This window comes from Sinohyriopsis cumingii, chromosome 7 (assembly GCF_028554795.1).
Source record: "Sinohyriopsis cumingii isolate HCF-2022 chromosome 7, ASM2855479v2, whole genome shotgun sequence".
Taxonomy (NCBI): domain Eukaryota; kingdom Metazoa; phylum Mollusca; class Bivalvia; order Unionida; family Unionidae; genus Sinohyriopsis; species Sinohyriopsis cumingii.
Window position 1 is genome coordinate 38,898,239 of NC_142967.1, and position 21,092 is coordinate 38,919,330.

At 36.0% G+C, this 21,092-nt stretch overlaps 1 protein-coding gene across 8 annotated transcripts in view; it reads right to left on the bottom strand.

Moving 5' to 3' along the window:
• LOC149795054 (helicase POLQ-like) overlaps positions 1 to 21,092 on the bottom strand; it is a 110,751-nt gene that overhangs the window by 7,104 nt on the left and 82,555 nt on the right. For 6 of the 8 annotated variants that reach the window (XM_089964739.1, XM_089964741.1, XM_089964742.1 and 3 more), the window contains 2 exons: positions 18,101 to 18,235; positions 5,647 to 6,340 (listed from right to left, as the gene is read on the bottom strand). In XM_089964739.1, the coding sequence (XP_089820865.1) occupies positions 6,155 to 6,340; positions 18,101 to 18,235 (321 nt within the window). In that variant the 3' untranslated portion in view covers positions 5,647 to 6,154. Of the gene's footprint in view, positions 1 to 5,095; positions 5,526 to 5,646; positions 6,341 to 18,100; positions 18,236 to 21,092 lie in introns of those variants that run through there. The other 2 variants (XM_089964743.1, XM_089964744.1) reach the window with 2 other exon arrangements.

Here is a 21,092-nt window from a genome sequence, read left to right on the forward strand (position 1 = left end):
AATTTCTAAGGAATATAATTATCAGATTAAATATGAGCATTATGGATGAAGATGGAAAAGTAACATTGTCAATATATATCTGCAATGGTTGTTTTCTATGAAAGTAAATAGCAAACGCAATGTACAGAAAGAATGAAAAAATATAGCTAAGATCCAAGTGACTCCATATCATGAAACCCAGCAGAGATATCAAAATTTGTTACTCTTAAGTACAACAAATGACTACAGCAGCAGTTGTGGTTTAAAGAATAATGGCTGAAAGTCTAGCATTTACAGGAGGCAAATGTCTGTTGCAGTCATTTGATCCTAATGGAAGTGATAAAGAGAAAAATCATAAGAGAAAGACTTGCTGACATAGCCATCAATAGAGCTATAACTATATGCTTGATTCTCCCATAATGAGCTTAAAGGGTGTTTTAATGTGTTAAACGATGCGAGAAAGTGATAAAAAAGTAATTTAACTCCACAGTAGAAACAATCTCAGTGACAATAGGTCTGCCAAACAGTTTTTCCTCAATTAATCACTCCACAAACTGTCAGGTTACTGGGTTCTTTAACAATACATTTATACATGCATAAAAGAGAATCAATTTAAGTTCATTGATTTGAAGTAAGGCTAACAATCTGAAGGAAATAGATATATATTATGTAAACATCTACATTTCTTTCTCCTGTTGACTGAAAGTGGACACCTTGTAGTATGTTGGATTACACAATGTAAGATCGCTAACATGCAGTCTGTAATTGTCTACTTTCCTAATCAACATACAGTGAATGTCTGTGTAAAAATGGTTAACACTTCCATTATTAATTCATGTAGGCTTTTGTTGCTCATTACTTAGTGGCTTCTGTAAACTGCTGTATCTATTGAAAACCAAGGGAATAAACCATTTTTGTACTAAATCTTACAGACACTGAATACTGAAATGTTTTTGACTAATTTATCATCTATCCAACTTTTCTGTAAAGCAAAACTTGCAAAATAAAGTGGTTAATCCTGAGACAGTGATAAATCCCTAAAATAAATTTGTTATAAAGTGGTTGGAGTTAATGGTTGATGCATGCAAGATATAACTACTTTGCATATGATTGATAACAATGACAACAATGATGACTGATGACTGTAACAATGATGCCTTATTAATGTGATGATAATGACTGATAACTGTGACAGTAATCATTGATGACTGGCAAAGATTGATGACTATGACAATGACAACTGATTCCTATGACAATGATTGATGAATGACAACGATGAGGACATAAAAAGGAAATCAACTAAACTAATTAGGCTAGCTTCTAGGGGTAGCAATTATGAAATACTCATGTGGGATATGGAACAAAACACCAACTTTGTAGAAGAGATTTTGGAGAAAAAACCTTGTTTGACTTCCATAGCAAGGGTATATATGCACTGGAAACTCTCTACAATAAAACTGATGAACAAAGTGATTGTAGATATTTTGAAACAAAAACAAAAGAGACCAACTTTTAATAATTCCTGTTTTAGTTTCATTACATGGTGCTGATACCGTTTGGTGCACATTTCATTTGGTATGATGACATGTCCCCATGGCAGACTAGTTACAGATCCTCTTCCTCAATACAAGCAGCAAGAGTGATAAACTGCCACAATACTTATCAACTCTCATGGCAAAATGACATTTTCAATGCAAGCTGCATGTAACATTTGATATTAAACTTTTCAGTTGTCTACTCACATAGCGGTTTCAATGCATAATGACTGACATTTGATCTACAATTATTTTATTTCCATTCTTTAGCAGCATTGCTTGTCATTATTGTGGCAGAACATAAAAATGGTAACTGTAAGAGCAGAGCACTGATCTTTAAATTACAATACAATGGTACCTTCTATCATTCTAATATTAGTATCTCTTTACATGAATAGGATCAACATGCCTAACTTTGACAATATCAGTTAAGTTCTTGTCCAAATGTGGCTTGTAAAATGTTTACAAATTTTATATCATTCTTTCCAAATATTTTCCATAGGTTAATAGGTCTTGTTCTAATGTAAAATTCTCTGTAGTCAGTAGGCCGTTTCACAAATTTGATAAGTCAATCATTGGTGTTCATCTTGGCACTCACTAGAAACTGGTACTGTTGTTGAAACCTCCCTGCTGGATTCTTTTAGAGAATCCTGGTCAGAACAGAATTGTTCTTGATGACCATAATGTTATCATTGTCAGAACTGTATCCAATGCAGTTTGAAAATGATATAAGATTGTCTCAATAGAAAGATGACTATAAAGCACCTCACTTTTGGGACTGACCGTATCATTGGGGGAAGATGAGGGAGACATAATGATTTGAAGGTTAATGGGGGCTTTACAGGTAATGCAGCAGTAATAAATGCCTCTGTCCAGTTTGGGTGTTAACACTTTATGAAAACCAATCAACTTTGCAAAAGTGAGCATGTGCTTAGTATTATCTGTCAATCAGTCCAATTAATGGATAAAATCATCCTGAAAAGCATGGAACAATTAACAGTCAGTATTTTAACAAGATTAAGATAAAGAATAATAATAAAGAGAACTAATCTTAATGTTCACTTCAGCATGTTGAATATATTCTCGTTTGTCCTGATGTTACATACAGATGGTACTGCTCATACACTCTGAAATTACTTATGTCAATACCATTTTTGCAGTATGTGCAAAAGAATTAAATGCTTCCCACTGCTGCTATGCTCACAAAATAAAACTCCTTCAACAAGGGGTTCTGAAATTTAGTTTTGCTGCACATTACATGTTTTTCTGATTGCTTATTGCTTCCTGAATCACCTTTACAAAAATCAATAGCTCAAATGTTATTTAGATATAATCATGCTCTGCATTTTATATATCAAGTAAAAACTGGCTTCAGAGAATTGTTTCTGCCATTTACAAACTTGCCAATAATCTTTAATAGATTGCTTAAACTGTGTCATTCAAGGCAATGATGTAAAACGTTTGCTTTTCAACAGGCATCTAAAATCTCTTTGATTTACCTATAACTTAAAACAAATTGGGTTGTTCCACTTTGTGAATTTTACTTATGCAAATTAGTATAATGGGCTCCCCAACAGCAGTCTTCAATGGACTTAACACTCTAGATATTGTCAGCCAATTATGTACTACATGAAATGGTGGTCGTTTGTACCTGACATCCTTGCTGTTAAATTGCCTTTATGACAATTAGCTGTAAAGACTGCCCTCATGATAGCTTTACACAAACTATACGCAGAACAGTTCATCATTTATGCATGCAACATGTTAGGTTATGGGCATATATTGAGGTTGTGGTGTTTAATTTTTTCCTTTGAAGCTTAATGATAGTCGTGTTTTTCAAATAACAATCGGGTTGTGGGGAGGGTGGAGTAAAAATTGTATTTTTAGCAATCACATGTAGTGTTATGGTTGGATTTCTAATTAGCTCAATCAGCATAAAACCGTATCAGTTTGGTTTTGGTGTGTCAAGTCTGTTCAGGTGTCTAAGCATGCATTATCTCCCCAATTCTAATCAACTAAAATCTAAGCAACCAAATTATCACACAAATTTCAATGATGGATGGAAACAGGAATTTCAGTGGTTGGAATCAAGTTCAATTACATGAATATGCATTCTGCCTTTCCTGTAGTGGCAAGAATGACATAATGCATCATGCAGCATTATCAAGCCTGTTAAACCTTACAACAAATACTCCATCACAGAAATCCATATTTGTGGAATCTACATCAAATGTGGGTAAAGATATCTGTGCTAATCTTTGAGCCAAATTGAAATTTTCTAATTGCTGTAGCAGCTCATTTTTAGATCCAGTCAAAATAATGTTCCCTGACTCAGAAATTGCAAGATGTTATCATGATAACAGATGAAAACTACTCACAATGTCACTCAAGCATTGGATCCTCGTCTGAAGTCTAAGACATGTGCCGCAATGAAATATTTCAATGAAAATCCTCCCTCTTTTGAGGACAAAACTCCTGACTCAAAATTTGCAAATCTCCAGATTTGTTCCAAATGAACTTCTATTTTCTGTCACACATATAAATGACGTTTCAATGAAGTACCAGCACATTTTAATTTTAATGTAGATCCTGCAACATTGCAGTGAAAAAATTCAAGAAATCATTTGATTCCAATACCCTGAAATTCTTATTCTGTAGTTAATGATGACATGTTGAGCTGACGAGATGTCAATGAAGTGAAGGCAGAATTCAGGTTGGAGTTATACTCCAGAATCAAAAACATGACTCAAGGACCTCTGAATCATAATGTCCTCCACCTTTTCCATCACATTGCTGGAAAAAATCTTGGAAGTAAATGGCCTTTCAGAACTGCCCTCAAGCCCATGGTTATTACATTTTAATAACTTCATTGGTGTCACAATCACTAGGTCTTAAACTTTTTCAGTTGGCAGCTCACATGGCAAAATGATACTTTCAATGTATGATGAATATGTCCAATGATCTTGAATTTGTTCAGTGTTTCGCTTTATAATAATTGAACAATAACCACAAAACTGATTATTTACTGTGGTGTGCATAACTAAAACATGTGGTAGAGGTGCTGTCTCTATTCATTACTGTTATTGATGGCAGATGAAAATAAAAGGTATCAGCAATATGGCCAGATTTGAAAAGAGCTTTGATCTAAGTTACATAAAAGTTTAAAATAAAATTAACATTAAAACTCAGTGGATTAATATGAAATGAAGAAAACTGTCTTATGCAACTTCTCTACTGAATTCCATTACTATATGGAAAACTTTCACTCATGGCTGGACAAGGAACAAAGGCTGTTTTCTTTGGTGGGGGAGGCAAGTACCCTTGGTGGCGATTGGTGGAGTGAGGATGGTTGGCAAGCCCCTCAAAAGCAGAAATGGTTTTCAATTTTCACCTTGCTGTAGAGGAACTCTCCATAACAGAAAAAATTATATGATGTATTGAAAAACAAACCCATTTAACTTGTGGTACTGAAATTAATAGGATTCATTTTGTTATCAATAATTTTAAAAAATTGAAAATCATTTTATTTTTAATGTAAAGTCATGGGTGTATTTGTGCAGGAAATTATGTAGAAATACTGGTTCAGTGGGATAGAAGATCAAGTTTAATGACTGATAAACTGTTGAGCTATGTAATTAATTATGAAATCTATGTATTTCACAAATTTGATGCCTTTCCAAGATCTGCATGTTTATTTTCAAGTTCAAGTGTCTAGCTATATGACTAGATTCATTCCACTTGCACAGGTCCTGCAAAATGTGCAATGTTCTCCAAAACTATGACTTGATTGAATGTAGGAAACATACTGGCATCTCCTTCCAAATATTGTTTAATGTGATTCAAAGTCCATTTTTTCTTTCTCAGTGGTGTTTCATCATCCACTATTGTTTTTCACTTGACCTGAAATATCTAGAGTTGTGCTCAGTTTTCTTCTCCTGTGGTAGATATGTTGAATCAAAGAACGTGCATACCAGTTCTTCCACCATAACTAGTGAAGGCATGTTTTCTAACCTTAAAAAAAATGTCCCACATAAAACAAATTTACAAAACTAAAACAGCAACAATAAAAATATTTTAAAAATCATGACTTAAGGTGCTGATTTTCATTAAAAAAATAACAGAGAAAAATACAAACATATCTGATTTTAGCATTAATCAGGTATTTTATTGCAAAATTTTAACCACTGCTCCATTCATAAAAAAATGTCAACATGGGTTAAATTAGCCAAACTTAATTGAAACAACGACTTACATCAAGTTCTTTCACCATTGTATTTGCATTTTTAAACTACCACCTGGTTGTCTCATATTTCTAATGAACCCATCAGATTTGATAAGAGTCTTAACATATCCTTTATGAAACAATTCATGGTAGCAAAGGGAGCTAACTCATCCATTCTGAACACACCAGGGATGGGGACAGTTTTAATCATAAAATTAATGCTTACTATAACTTCAACATCACAAATTTTACCCAAATAGCATTATTTTGGATACAAAATGCTGGTATTATATTGATAACCTTTATCAATCTGTGCACAAATTGGTATGACAAAATCACAAGATGGATTCTGCCACTGCCAAAGAGTAATCCACAGATGGAATGGAATATATAAAGTTCATAATAATGTTTGTGAATCCTATTCTCCTAAGGTGATAGAACTTAGTGTGGACCTCTGAGACAGGTGGGGACTGACAGCATCAGAATTAGTCTCTGTGTCAATCTGATGTGGACTCACTTCAGATTTCTTCCAGGTGGTATCAGGAATGGTGACAAGGTTTTCTACCTCTTCCATAAGGGCCTCTGTTTTCTCTTGAATCAATGCCTGAGGGTAAATAAAGCAAAGAGTTTAACTACAATCAAATACCCAAACTGATAAGGTATTCATAGTTGTTTTGTTTTCACAAATATATAACAAGACAAAGACAATAAGATCATCAAAAATTGTAGATTCTGGACTAGGAATACACAGCTGTTAACATATTTGCACTCCACCTGTGAAGGCAGTACAAGGCTCAGTGGTCAAATATGTTTGGCTTCGGTTATGGTTTTGTGGGTTCAACACCATTATTCATCACATGATAGGCCAATATATCTGGTGGAGGTAGAACCCTGGAAAAATCTAGGAGGACCCACCAATCCACAGGTAGCTACTGGCATGCTTTCTCACATACCCACAATGGCTGAGTTGAGCCTCAAACTCATGCAGGTGAAATGTCAGTGATCTGTAAAAGCAAGCACCTATATGACCTGACCACCCTGGGCCCGTTGTCAAATATATGTAACTGGTAGTTTCCTCTAAATATCCATTGTTATGTACACTTAAATGACCATGGACATCCATTGTTATCTACACTTAAATAACCATGGACATCCATTGTTATCTACACTTAAATGACCATGGACATTCATTGTTATCTACACTTAAATGACCATGGACATCAACAGCATCTAGTGTGAATTGAGAAAATTTGTTGAAAGATGAAGTTGACCAATCAATACATGCCACTGTCAATTTAAATTTGCCAAAATAAAATAAATATTGGTGGTGATGCTAATGAGCAATAAGAGTCAGCAGAGATCTGTAAGATTTTTGTTTGCAACAGTATGCATGAAATAAATGTATTAATTTACAATGTGATGTAAATAAAGTGTATTGACCACCATTGTGTTAAGTTCTACAAGTGTGCTCATATTTAAAATTGTCATCCACAATAACAGATAAGAATTGTCAGTATAACCATCATGCTTACTGTATATACTCTTATAAGTTGAGACTAAATGCAAACTGCACAGACCCAGATCTGACATAATGTACTGGCAGATCTGGTTATATTCAGTTTATTAGGAGTAATTAGGATTAATAAGTAGAACCAACAACATAGACCCTAATTTGCCAGTTCATTATGTGACAGTTAATTAGGGTCTATGCTGACTGCAGTAGGAGTGGACTTGGAAGCAAGTACATATGGCAGATCAAGTGTTATATTGCTGGAAGGGACTTAAAAGTTAAATGCCAGCTGATATGGTATATATTTAACTAAGTTGTGTATCATTGGTGGGAAGGACATGCAGAATAAAAATGCACACAACAGACCACATGATTTACCATACATATTCATATACAAGTAAGGTCCACATGATTTACCATACTTATTCATGTACAAGTAAGGTCCACATGATTTGCCATACCTATTCATGTACAAGTAAGGTCCACATGATTTACCATACATATTCATATACAAGTAAGGTCCACATGATTTACCATACTTATTCATGTACAAGTAAGGTCCACATGATTTACCATACATATTCATATACAAGTAAGGTCCACATGATTTACCATACTTATTCATGTATGAGTAAGGTCCACATGATTTACCATACCTATTCAAATACAAGTCAGGTCCACATGATTTACCATACATATTCATGTACAAGTCATGTCCACATGATTTACCATACATTTTCATGTACAAGTCATGTCCACATGATTTACCATACATATTCATATACAAGTAAGGTCCACATGATTTACCATACTTATTCATGTACAAGTAAGGTCCACATGATTTACCATACCTATTCAAATACAAGTCAGGTCCACATGATTTACCATACATATTCATATACAAGTAAGTTCCACATGATTTACCATACATATTCATGTACAAGTAAGGTCCACATGATTTACCATACATATTCATGTACAAGTCATGTCCACATGATTTACCATACATATTCATGTACAAGTCAGGTCCACATGATTTACCATACATATTCATGCACAAGTCAGGTCCACATGATTTACCATGCATATTCATGTACAAGTAAGGTCCACATGATTTACCATACATATTCATGTACAAGTCAGATCCAAATGCAAGCAACATACACTCTAACCTGCCAATGCAAAATATGCCAGCAGATCAGGGTCTATTTTGTTTTGTTCTACTGAGTACTCTTAAAAAACTAGATCGATTCCAATAAACCACTCCCTCAATAACTCATGCCCTGATAACTCGCAAACCTGCTTATAATGTGAGTCAGTTGTGGATCCCATTTTTGTAGCTATAAAGTACCAAAAATCTGACCCCTATTTGTTAAACATGAAGGAAATCGTGATCAAAAGTGGTTTTTGAAATCTTAATATATTGCTTGAGTTATCGTCAAAAACGGTTAATATGACCTGGAAATTTGAATAAACATTATGAAATTATCAACTTTTAATAAATCATGTATTTTGTTAAAATTGTTTTCCAAACAACAGTATGCAAAAGAAATCTGATCAATGAAAATGTCACTAATGCCTACTTGAGGCAGCATATTAATAAATATATACCAATTAAATAAGTTTTTTTTATCAAGTGAAATGCATGTTTTAGTTATACCTGTTAGTTCAGTAATTATCATAAATACAATATGCCCTGTTGTTTTAAACATGAAATATATCAATTTACTGTAACAGCTATGTCTGCAAGCATTTCGGTGAGGACCTAATTAAGTCCCAATGGTATTTTGATGCCTAATTTGTGTAAGTATTTGTCATATTATTGCATGGAATTAAAAGCTGAACTCCTTGTACTACCATGTTAATTCGTCTTTGTACAGTAAAACCTGTTATGAGAGACTGCCCCTTCTGCCAACCAAAAGTGGTCTCTCAAGACAGGTGGTCTCTCATAAGAGGTGTGTGAAAATGGACTGGTTTCAGGGTCAATAGTTAGCATTGTTGAAAAATAAATAATACCCATACTCACTGTACATGTATCATATCCTTTATTCATAAATCTTGTTAAATATTGCATGCATTCCTCTCAAAATATCTTTATATAATAAAGATATACATCTATCAAACAACGAGAATAAAATTTATATTTCAGCATAACATTAATATGTACAAAAAATGAACAGTTAGATATGATGTATATATATTATTCTATACACTTATTCACTTGTTTTTTAAGAAATCCATTATACTTCTTTGTTGACATGTTTTACTCAGCTGTTTGGTCTGAACATGTATCTCAATTATTGCCTTTTTCTGAATCAACTTTCCACTTACTGTATGTTTTTACTCCTTGCAACACAAAACCACTCCCATACTCGCTCGTTCAGATCTCCGTAAACTGTCCGTCGTGCCATGGCATATTTCCTCTGTGCTTGTGCACCTTTCTGCTATTTGCTTCTAATGGACTCCTTGTCTTTGATTACATTTTGAACTTGCGTTTTACCGACGCTTAAGCTGACTGCTATTTTGCGAGCGGTCTCCCCTTTTTCATTTCTTTCAATGACATTAATCCTTTCTTCCAGTGTTAAAAATTTTCTTTTTTTCAGCGGAGGTTCTGCCATTGTTATTAGTGTTGATGTTATAAAGACTATTGGTTTTGATCAGGTTTTGGGGAAATGTGGAATAAATATATATTATGTACCAATGAATGAAACCAAAAGACATAATTGACTCATCAAGAAACTCTGAGATGAAGTTTAAATCAACAGCGTTATAGCTCGACAAACAAAGGTTGCAACCATCTGCACCCAGGTAAACAGATGGTGGCTTGGTGAAACACTAACAAAAGAAATAAAAAAATAATTTACAAAAAATCCAGAAATGATTCTCACTTACTAGTATTAAAGACAATGAGCTCATTCACCCTCCAGGCATTATGGATTAACTGGAAAGACAAACGATGTACTCAAACGTACACTGAAGCCCTTTCAAACGATTTCTCACTGGGACATAAGGACTACCGGCGTTTTGTGAGTTTTCATAAAGATAAAGAAAAAATACAAACCTCTAAATTGACTGCGTATATCCATCATTACTCCCTTTGATGTTACTCTTACTGGCTATTCACATGACTTCGGCACTACAATGGCGGTTAGTGACATGTACTTTAGTCTGGTTTACTGCAGTTTTACAAATGACACCATATGCTGGAGTTGTAAATTTCACAAAACTGGTACTGTAGCAAGACAAATTCTTTTTAAATACTTTATTAGAGCAATCTTTACTATGTATGCAGTCTTTGTTACAAAGGATTAAATGATGGTTGTAAGTGTTTATCTCGATATATGGTTGTTCAACTATAGTGTTATTTAATGTGCACTTTGTTTGCATACTACATTTATCCCGAGCTCTAGTGTTTACAAAGGATTAAGTTAAGGTCCGTGGTGTCAATCTGTTTTGTTTTTTTGGCGATGCGGTCGTTCATAGCCATGTCAAAATGCATATTTTGCCAAGAAATCGCGGTCGCTGGTCGCGTTCAGCAGGTGGTCGTTCATAACAGAAAGTGTATATAGTAAAATCGATCTGTGCATTACAATTGTGGTCGGAAATGACAGGTGGTCGCTCATAGCAGAGGTCGCTCATGACAGGTTTTACTGTATCAAATAAAAAAGTGGAATAAATGAAAAGTTAAAGGCATGCAAATCCAACCTGTGTAAAAGCCTGTTGGCCGGGTTGAGTGAAGGTCAACTCATTTCAAGTGATCAATCGAACACTATTACAATTTTTGGGGGGTGAATGTAATATAATTAAACTACCTTAAAGTAGCCTAAAGAGCTGTCCGTTACAGATCACTGCCATCTCACCTCTGTCTGCGTGGGTTCAAGTCTCGGATTCAGCCAATGTGGGTATGTGAGAAAGCCTGCCAGTAGCTTCTCGTGGGTCAGTGGTTCTTTCCGGGGTTTTCCCGGGTTCTTCCTCCACCATTAATACTGGCCGCCATGTATAGCCTATCGTGTGCTGAAAAATGGCGTTAAACCCTACAACAACAACAACCTTAAAGTAGCATACTCATTCACAAATGTGATCAAAGAGAGCAAGACAACCAAGCAAAATGGATAACTTGAAGACAAAATTCTGTTTCACAGAGACATTTTATTCATGAGAAGTTAGTTTCAGAGTTTCTAGTTAATTTGTAATTACTGAATTGGCCTGGAGATTCCTCAATAACGAGAAGTGTCACTAACATATGCAATGAAATCATGACATCAATATTTTGCTAAAAGAACAATAAAAAAAAAAATTAACCTCTGACAATGGTGGCTGCTTCTTGAAGTGAATGTTCAGGTTTTTTTCTTTTAAATTAAATAAAAGGAATCTTGTTTGATTGTGAATTTGAATCAATATCTTGTCTGGTTCCCTGATTAGTATGCTCCATGAGCTGCATTTCATGATAGTAGAGAGCAAAGTAGGGAGCATATGGTTGTTGAAACTAGTTGGAATAGTGTTGGCCATCTTGAAAATAAAGACAATGTTTACATAAAAAGGAAAAATATCGTTAAAAAAGCGCTTTACTGGCAATTATTTCCATTCCAATGAGATTTTAAAATGAGTTTTAAGCCATTAAACAGACCTGTTTGCTCCCCATCTCTGTTTTCTCTCTGTCCAGTGAGGATGACATCATTTCATATTGATATGGAGGTCCCTCGATAAGTCATGCCCTCACTGATAGTGAAGTCTATATTTTTGGACCTCGTTGTGAGCAAGTTATCGAGGGAGAGGTGTATGCCTGTGCATTATGTGATGGCAGATCTGGATCTAAGCAGACTGCAGTTGGAGCAAATTTATTTGTGAGTGCAGATGTACTCTAGTGTAGCAGTTGTGGGATGGGACTTAACAATGTGTGCATTAAACAGTCAAACTATCAACAAAGGTGACTTTGACAAGTGTAACAAAATAAGTGAAGGCAAATAGAAGGAACCAACTGCATGTGTACAATACCAATACCAACAATTCCAGAAGAGATTTGTTTTTTAAGACAACAACATATGACTGCACCTCAACAAGACCTTAGACGGAGTGCACTACTTTTTTGTATCCCATTTAAGTCCACTCCATTTACAGATGAAGTGAACAAAGTAGTATGCTATAGTGTACAAAGAAGACAGGTGTATGTTTGAGAATATACAGTGTGCTACAGTGTATAAGGTAGACAAGTGTATATGATTAAGCAGTGTGCTACAGTGTACAAGATAGACAGGTGTATGTGAGTGTAGTGTGCTATAGTGTACAAGGTAGACAGGTGTATATGAACATGCAGTGTGCTACAGTGTACAAGGTAGACAAGTGTATCTGAATATGCAGTGTGCTACAGTGTACAAGGTAGACAGGTGTATGTGAATATGCAGTGTGCTACAGTGTACAAGATAGACAGGTGTATGTTTGTGAGTGTAGTGTGCTATAGTGTACAAGGTAGACAGGTGTATATGAATATGAGGTGTGCTACAGTGTACAAGGTAGACAAGTGTATCTGAATATGCAGTGTGCTACAGTGTACAAGGTAGACAGGTGTATATGAATATGCAGTGTGCTACAGTGTACAAGGTAGACAAGTGTATCTGAATATGCAGTGTGCTACAATGTACAAGGTAGATAAGTGTATCTGAATATGCAGTGTGCTACAGTGTACAAGGTAGACAGGTGTATGTGAATATGCAATGTGCTACAGTGTACAAGATAGACAGGTGTATGTTTGTGAGTGTAGTGTGCTATAGTGTACAAGGTAGACAGGTGTATATGAATATGCAGTGTGCTACAGTGTACAAGGCAGACAAGTGTATCTGAATATGCAGTGTGCTACAGTGTACAAGGTAGACAAGTGTATATGAATGTGCAGTGTGCTACAGTGTACAAGTTAGACAAGTGTATCTGAATATGCAGTGTGCTACAGTGTACAAGGTAGACAGGTGTATATGAATATGCAGTGTGCTACAGTGTACAAGGTAGACAAGTGTATCTGAATATGCAGTGTGCTACAGTGTACAAGGTAGACAAGTGTAGCTGAATATGCAGTGTGCTACAGTGTACAAGGTAGACAGGTGTATGTGAATATGCAGTGTGCTACAGTGTACAAGGTAGACAGGTGTATGTTTGTGAATATGCAGTGTGCTATAGTTGAAATGGTAGTGAGGTGTATGTTTGTGAACAAGGCAATATGCTATAATGAAAAAGATAGCTCTATGTCAGGGGTGCACAACCTTTTTTGGCCAAAAGCCAGATTGCATTTTCTAAGACCACTCAAGGACTGCAAACACTAATTTCTTTAATATAGTTATTACTCACAGGCCAGATTTCTGTGTTGTTTTAATTTGCCCTGAGGGCCTGACAGAATACGTTCTCAGGCCAGATCCGGCCCATGGGCTGGGGGTTGCGCACCCCTGCTCTATGTGAATATACAGTGTGCTCTAGTGAACAAGGTATACAGGCGTGTGCTTGTGAATATGCAGTGTGCTACAGTGAACAAGGTAGAAAGGTGTATGCTTGTAAATAGGACGGTGTGCTATAGTGAACATGGTAAACAGATGTATGTTTGTGAATAAGGCAGTGCGCTATGTGAGTGAACAAGCTCATAATAATACAAACAGGTAAAAGCAAATTTCATTCAGTTTTTGCTTATTCATGCTTACAAGGTTTTTATAAAAAGATTCAAAGTCAGTATTAAACCAATTTGAAAAAACTGCTAAATTGACCTGAATATCTAAGCAAATCATCAACATAAACTAATAAACCTACTGAAGTTGATTTGTCAATCTCAAGTGATTTTTGTGTAATCATGCTTACAAGATTTTTGACAAAAATGTCCAAGTCCAAAAAGTTGAAAAGTAAATATAATTTTTTTACTAATTTTTTTTATAATGGTCATAAAATACAGATAGAAGCTCAACTACAAGCTCTAAGTTCACATATCTGATGGTCTGTAACTTTTGGTCTGTAACTTAAATTAGAATAAAGCTAGAATCACAGATGTTTGATATTTTTCCAAACTGGATTCCTCTTCTAGACTGCCAAATATGCATTACATAGGTCTGATTCTGGGCCTGACATTGAGTTTCTTGCTCTGGTCTAAACATCTACATATTAATATAAACATGCATGTAAATTTTTATCCACTAAACTGAGGTAAATTTGTTAAAAATGTGTTTTAAAAACAGAGTAAAATATGGTCAGTCTCCAGAACTATTTAGGTCCCAGGACCCAAACAATGTATCTAGCATCATAATTGGTCCCGTTTGGCTCAATAGTTTACTATCTGTTCTAATTGTAAGAAAGTTTGATAGACAAACAGCACAAAACCAACATGTCTCCTTCCCTAGAGTGGTGGGGGTAGTTGAGAGAGACTAAATAAGCACATTCTGCCCCAAATAATGTACACAGTAAGTTATTCCCTTAGTGCTTCTCTCTATGCCAGTCATGAATCTCCAACAAAACTCTGCATTCAGAGTGTAGCAAAACTATTATGTTTTTCAGAAAACTGATTTCTTTACATGTCACAGTCTTATTATAGCATGAAGGATCCCATGTGAATTACAAATTTAATACTATATTGCTCAAATGACTACAAAGATGTTTATTTTTCCTTGGAAACCAAGGTTGTTTAACATATTTTACAATTTAAGTGCCAAATTCAAAGGAAATAAATTTAAAAAATCTAAACTTTGGTAAACATACAGGTGTTACTACTCAGTAACTTTAGAGTCATCTGAAAGTAATCTTCTGCAGTTAACTTAACAGATGTTATTAAGTATAGTCATTATGTAAGTGTACTTTTACCATGAATTTAACTAACTTCACAAAAACCTCACAATTTACTATGCAATGACCATGTTAAAAATGACTGGGCAGAACTTCAGAAATAACCTTATCTGGAGAACTGATACAGAATCTTATAATGTCATAGGTAATTAAAAAACATCTTTCAGTCTATATTATGTAGAAAATGGTCAATAACTCTAATACCCATTACATCCCCTTGTTTTTTAAGCTTAATGAACTACCAATGAGGATACTTGCATAATGGGGTGGATGGGAGATTTTTTAAGAAACATAATCAGGTAAGTATTCTCCAAGAAACATAATTTACAAAAAAATCTGTTTTCTCCTTTCTATACATTCCCCAATCAAATAAATGCTAGGAAAACAAGTAGTAGGAGGATCTATCAAAATGCTGATCATCCTACTATACCATGGGTATCTTTCTAGGGAAGAAAGATTGGATTCCCCATGCGAATGAAGATCCACTCTCCTACTTAAAATAACAGTGTATCCTGCTAAGAAGATGTTTACTTAAATCATCTTGCTGTAAAAATTCATTGGTGAATCCAGTGAAACTAAGAGGCTGTGTAAGTTTAACTGGGTCTGGTGGTTTTCTGGGCCACAGGACCCACAAGATTCAGCTTGTGTCTCTGCAGGGATAAATCTCCGAGATAAAAACTCAAGACGGTTGAATCTGCATGCCGGCTTCTATGATGTTTTGGATAAAAATGCTGTGTTCAACCATGAGGTTCCCAGAGATTGCGTTAATTTCATGAGTGAAATTCTCATAAGGTAACTATGACCTTCTGAGATATCAGAGTAAACCATGCACATAACCTCCTTAAACCACAAAGACCAGGCTTGAGATATCAGAGTAAACCAAGCATATAACCTCCTTAAGCCACAAAGACCAGGCCTGAGATATCAGAGTAAACCAAGCACATAACCTCCTTATGCCACAAAGACCAGACTTGAGAGGTAATATCCTGCTTTACCACCTTCGCAGGGAGAAAGTTCATTTGTGGTTGACTTATCTCTGTGACATGGACAGGATCTTGCTTGGCTGCTGCTCTTGACTCATCTACCAGCGAGATGGAGCTTATGATGACTCTCTGATTGTCCACAAATGTAACAGGTTGTTGGCTACAAAGCCTGGCCGTCTCATGAGGATCACTGAATCATCAGATCAGAAATGAAGATAGATCAGGTTAACTGAAAGGGCTAGTAGCTCACTCACCATGTCTGCTGGAGCTAAAGCTATCAGAAAACAGGTTTTGTATGATAACAGCTTCAGCAAGTTCTGGGGTACTGGCTCAAATTTATTGGAATAGAGCTTGGGCTATTAGTAGTTCACCAATGCTGCAAAAAGTCTGATCATCAGATGTCCTCAAAACATACAAATCCAATGAAAAACAGATCGATGAAGGGGCCTTTCTGTATGGACCCTTTTTAGGGAGAGTGTTGGCCTGGACATCAAGTGTGCTGGGATGTGTCTGACTTGTACGATGATCATATTTTGGCAGCACCAATGAAGAAACTGATAAACCAGCACACATTGGTCAGGTGATAGTGCCCCCCAGCTCCACCCAGTTTGAGGAGGAAATCACTACTTTTTAGTTGTCTGATATAATCAGGTCTGACTTCTCACAGAGTCAGTCCTTCTAGAACTGAAAGGCATTTATGATAAATTTCATTTCGATGTTCATGTGAAGAAGCAGTTTCCCATGTCCCCATTTGTCACTAGTTGTATTGAGTCTGGCAACACGTAGGCTCCACAAATGTGTCATTAGAATTTACCATGTCTTTTTGGGGAGATCATCCAGATATGACCTTGTTAATGTAGAGGAAGTTGATTGGAACAGGATAACAACTCATTCAATAATGTTTTGGGTAAAAACCCAGGGGCTGATATTCAGACCAAACAGAGGGACTGGTAAACTTTGTTGCAGTAAGCAAAGTAAAGAACTTTAGCAACACTGGGTGAACAGGAACATGAAAGTAGTCATTTGTTAAATAAAGCTTGAAGGTAAACTCATCACTTTGAATGAAGAATTGAATAGATCACCCTCTTGATCTTGAACCTTGACAGAAGAATGAATTTGTTGAGGTAACTCAGGTCTATGCCATTGGCCTTATTAGAAAGGAACAGTCATGAAAAGAACACCTTGAGATTGTGATTTTCATAGTCTCCACCTCATGTGTCATTAAGATTCACCATGACTGTAACTCTATGTAGCCGTAGACATGTTAGAATGGATAGAGACCTCTATAATTGAAAAGAAATTAAGATTTAGGATACGCAACCAAATAAATCCAAAATCCTACATGGATGGTTTGAATTTAACATAAATTTAGCTTGGATTGACAAGAGGTGTCTCGTGTGATACTGTTGTACTGAAGTGAAGCTTAAAACTGGCAACACCAAGTGGTGGCAAGGGGAAGTAATGAGCAAGAGCTACTGCTCTTTGTGCATATGACGTAGACAGAAAAGACATTTTCATCTTTTAGTAGGGCTAGATTCGAGACAGCAGATTTATATTCCTAATGTAAATGGAGAACATATTTGAAGGGAGGTAGTGACCCAATCCCTCTCCCTAGACAAACGGTTAAGACCTGGAGCCCGAGTGGCCGAGTGGTCTAAAGCGCTCTCCGTTACGGATCACTGCCACCTCACCTCTGTCTGCATGGGTTCGAGTCTCGGATTCGGCCAATGTGGATATGTGAGAAAGCTAGCCAGTAGCTTCTCGAGGGTCGGTGGTTCTTTCCGGGGATTTCCCGGGTTCTTCCTCCATCATTAATACTGGCCGCCATGTATAGCCTATCGTGTGCTGAAAAATGGCGTTAAACCCTACAACAACAGACCTGGAGACTAGACAGATGACCAGTTTACAGTGCTCAATGAGCATTGCCTGGTGACTGTCTTCAAAGAAAAATATAGGTTAATATGATGCCTACTGACATTTAATGGGTTTTCAAGCTGTATTAACAGTTGCAACAGTGTTGTAAATTCTAATTAATCAGACACTCCCATATCTTGTTTGCAATTACCTTGGCTGATGTGACAATCTGCCTCGCAACTTTTCTGGGCATGTATTCGACTCCTTTCACCAAAGATTCTGGGTCAGCATTAGCTATGGAACTCAAAGTCTTGAAGCCTGCACTGAAAAGCATCTTGGCTCTTCCCTTTTTGAAAAGAAACAAATAAGAAATATTATTAAGAAGGGACTGATGCTCCACTGTCTGAAAGGAATTCAGACCAATCTTTGTTTTAATTACTAAGTATTAAAACTATCACTAGCATTTTGGCAGGTATATTGAATGAAACATTGGCACCATTTTCATTTAAGACAAGCTGAAAACTCCATTTTGATATGACCATCTATTCAGGAGAATTAATGACAAGATTTTTAATGTGCTCATGATGCCTGCCACTTCTAGGTCAGTTACGAATTATTTTCATTCAGGATCAACAAGGTATTACAATAAGTCATGTCAATATGACTTTCCATTTTCATGATGGCTGCCATACTGCTCATCAGATTGGTGCTACTGTCATTTTGAAATAAAAAGACATCATAAGAAGTGTCCTCCTGAAAACCCAATGTTGATATGATTTTCCATCAAGTAGTGATAATATTTTAAAGATGGCCATGTTTGATATCAGATTTGTGTCATTGTTTTTACTAAAGATCAACTAGACATGATAATAAATTTTCTGGTGAAAAATCCATGTTGATATGACTTTCTGTTTTGAAGGAGTAGCAATAAAATTTTCAAGATGGCTTCTATGGTAGCCATATTGGATGTCAGATTTAAGACCAACTAGACATGATACAAAGGCTTTTAAGTAAAACTCAATTTGATATGACCATCCATTCAAAAGGGCAATGTGGTGGCCTTATGAGATTTCGGAGCAGAACCATTTTCATTCAGGACAAACTAAAAGTCTTCTGGTGAAAACCCCATTCAGGAGGAGGATCAATAACAAGAGTTTCAAAATGACTTCTACGGTTGATTTAGTGGACACTAAATTGCCATTTTCATGTAGGACCAACTAGACATCATACAAAGTCTTTTGATGAAACCTCCATGTTGATATGACCATTTATTCAGAAGAAGCTTTAAGGTTTTCAAGAAGGCCACCATGGTGAATATAGCAGTATTAAGCAGACATCATAACAAGTTTTCTGATGAAAACCCCACGGCATTAATACTTTCCATTCAAGAGTAGCATTAAGATTGTCAAGATGGCTGCCATAGTCACCATCACATTAGGACCATTTTTATTAGGGACCAACTAGATATCACATGATGTCTTTTGGTGTTGATATATCCATCCATTAGGAAGAGTAACAACAGCAAGATTTTCAAGATGGCTGTTGTGGTGGCCATTTTGTATACCTGAGAAGTATCAATTTTATATAGGACCGATAGGCCTTGAGATGAATGTGTGTACAAAGTTTGATGGCAATCATACAAACAGCAATAGTGATAACAAACTTGAACAAATGGACAGACCAATAATGGACAGACAATAGCCCACCTCATAAGCTGTCTAGGTCTATGACCAGTAGAGCTAAAAGTGCATAAGGTTTGTTACACAGGCAAAAACATGTGCTAGGTGTTCATATTTCATAACTCAAAATCATGCACATAAAACAGAATTCTCTACTGAATTTAGAAAAAACCTTGTTATTCTGAACCAAGCCTGACAATAAACACAAATATTTTACAGTATTATACAATATTATCACAGGCGCACAGAGATTTTATCATTTGGTGATATGCACATGCTTAGATGATAACTGTAATATGTTCTTGCTGTGGGTTTAATTTCATTTTTCAGCATATGATGGATACATGAAGTTTTTAAGTAAACTGTGTTTCTCCAGGAATACTTACATAATCACATTTATGTTAGGGATATATGCCTGCTATCTTGCAAATCCAGCCTTACTAAAAGACAAAATTATCTTTTCCTTTCCATCTCATATATAAAAAGGACAATAATTCTTGCCCATTACATCCCTTTGTCATTGCCAGGTTTCACTAGTTTTTAAGATGAGTGATACACTAAAGAGGATGCTCCCATGGCAATGATGTTGGGATGGTTTATTAGTAATGTGACTGGGTACATATTCTCTGAGGCATACAATTTATTTAAACATTTGTTTTCTCCTTCAAATATGTTCTCCAATCACATTAACGTTAGGAGAATAGGTAACAGGAGGAGGGGATACTGAGCATTTGACCTCTTCGGCAGGTTTCCCAAACTAATGAGAACCCATTCTTCTAATTACACAAGCAACACAAGCTTGAGTCACTTGATCTTTGACCCCTACATATGGTTAAGAAGATTCAAATGTGAGGCTTGCTGAGATGTCTTTAATCTTATGAGTGGTAATCTTCGTGAAGCAACTCTGATCTTGTGAGACTTCTGAGTTTGCCTAGAATATAACCCATTTCAGCCATATCCTGTTTCCCAGCTTTCACTGGAAAAAAGAGGTGCTTTCATGTGCCAAAACTTGTTTTTGTACATTTCAAGTAGTGTCTGTGTGAATAGGATCTCATATGGCCACTGCTCTCAACTTGTCTGTGGAAGAGAACAGTGAATGAGGACTCTTTGATTACCAACAGACAGTAACCTTTTTTTGACTACACAGCCTGGTTGTGTCAAGAGGACCATTGAACCTACCGAATCTGAACTGAAGATGGAAAGGGCATGTAACTCATTCACTCTACATGTTGAAGCTAAAGCTATCAGGAAATAATGATCTGTATTAAAGTAGCTTCAGAAAAGTGTGGGCTAAAGGCTCAAATTTATTTGAATTAAACCATGTTAAATCCCAGGACAGATTCCATTTTGGAAACTGAGACAAAGTTTGGTCAATTAGGACCAAAACAGGATAGAAGACCTGATAGATCTTTATCTACCATGATAATGGAATGTGTCTGATATCATGGAGAAGAAGTCCTTGAGAGTAACTGGGATAACTGTTTCTCCTCAAAGAGCTAGAGAAAAAATGTGGCCAATTGAGGG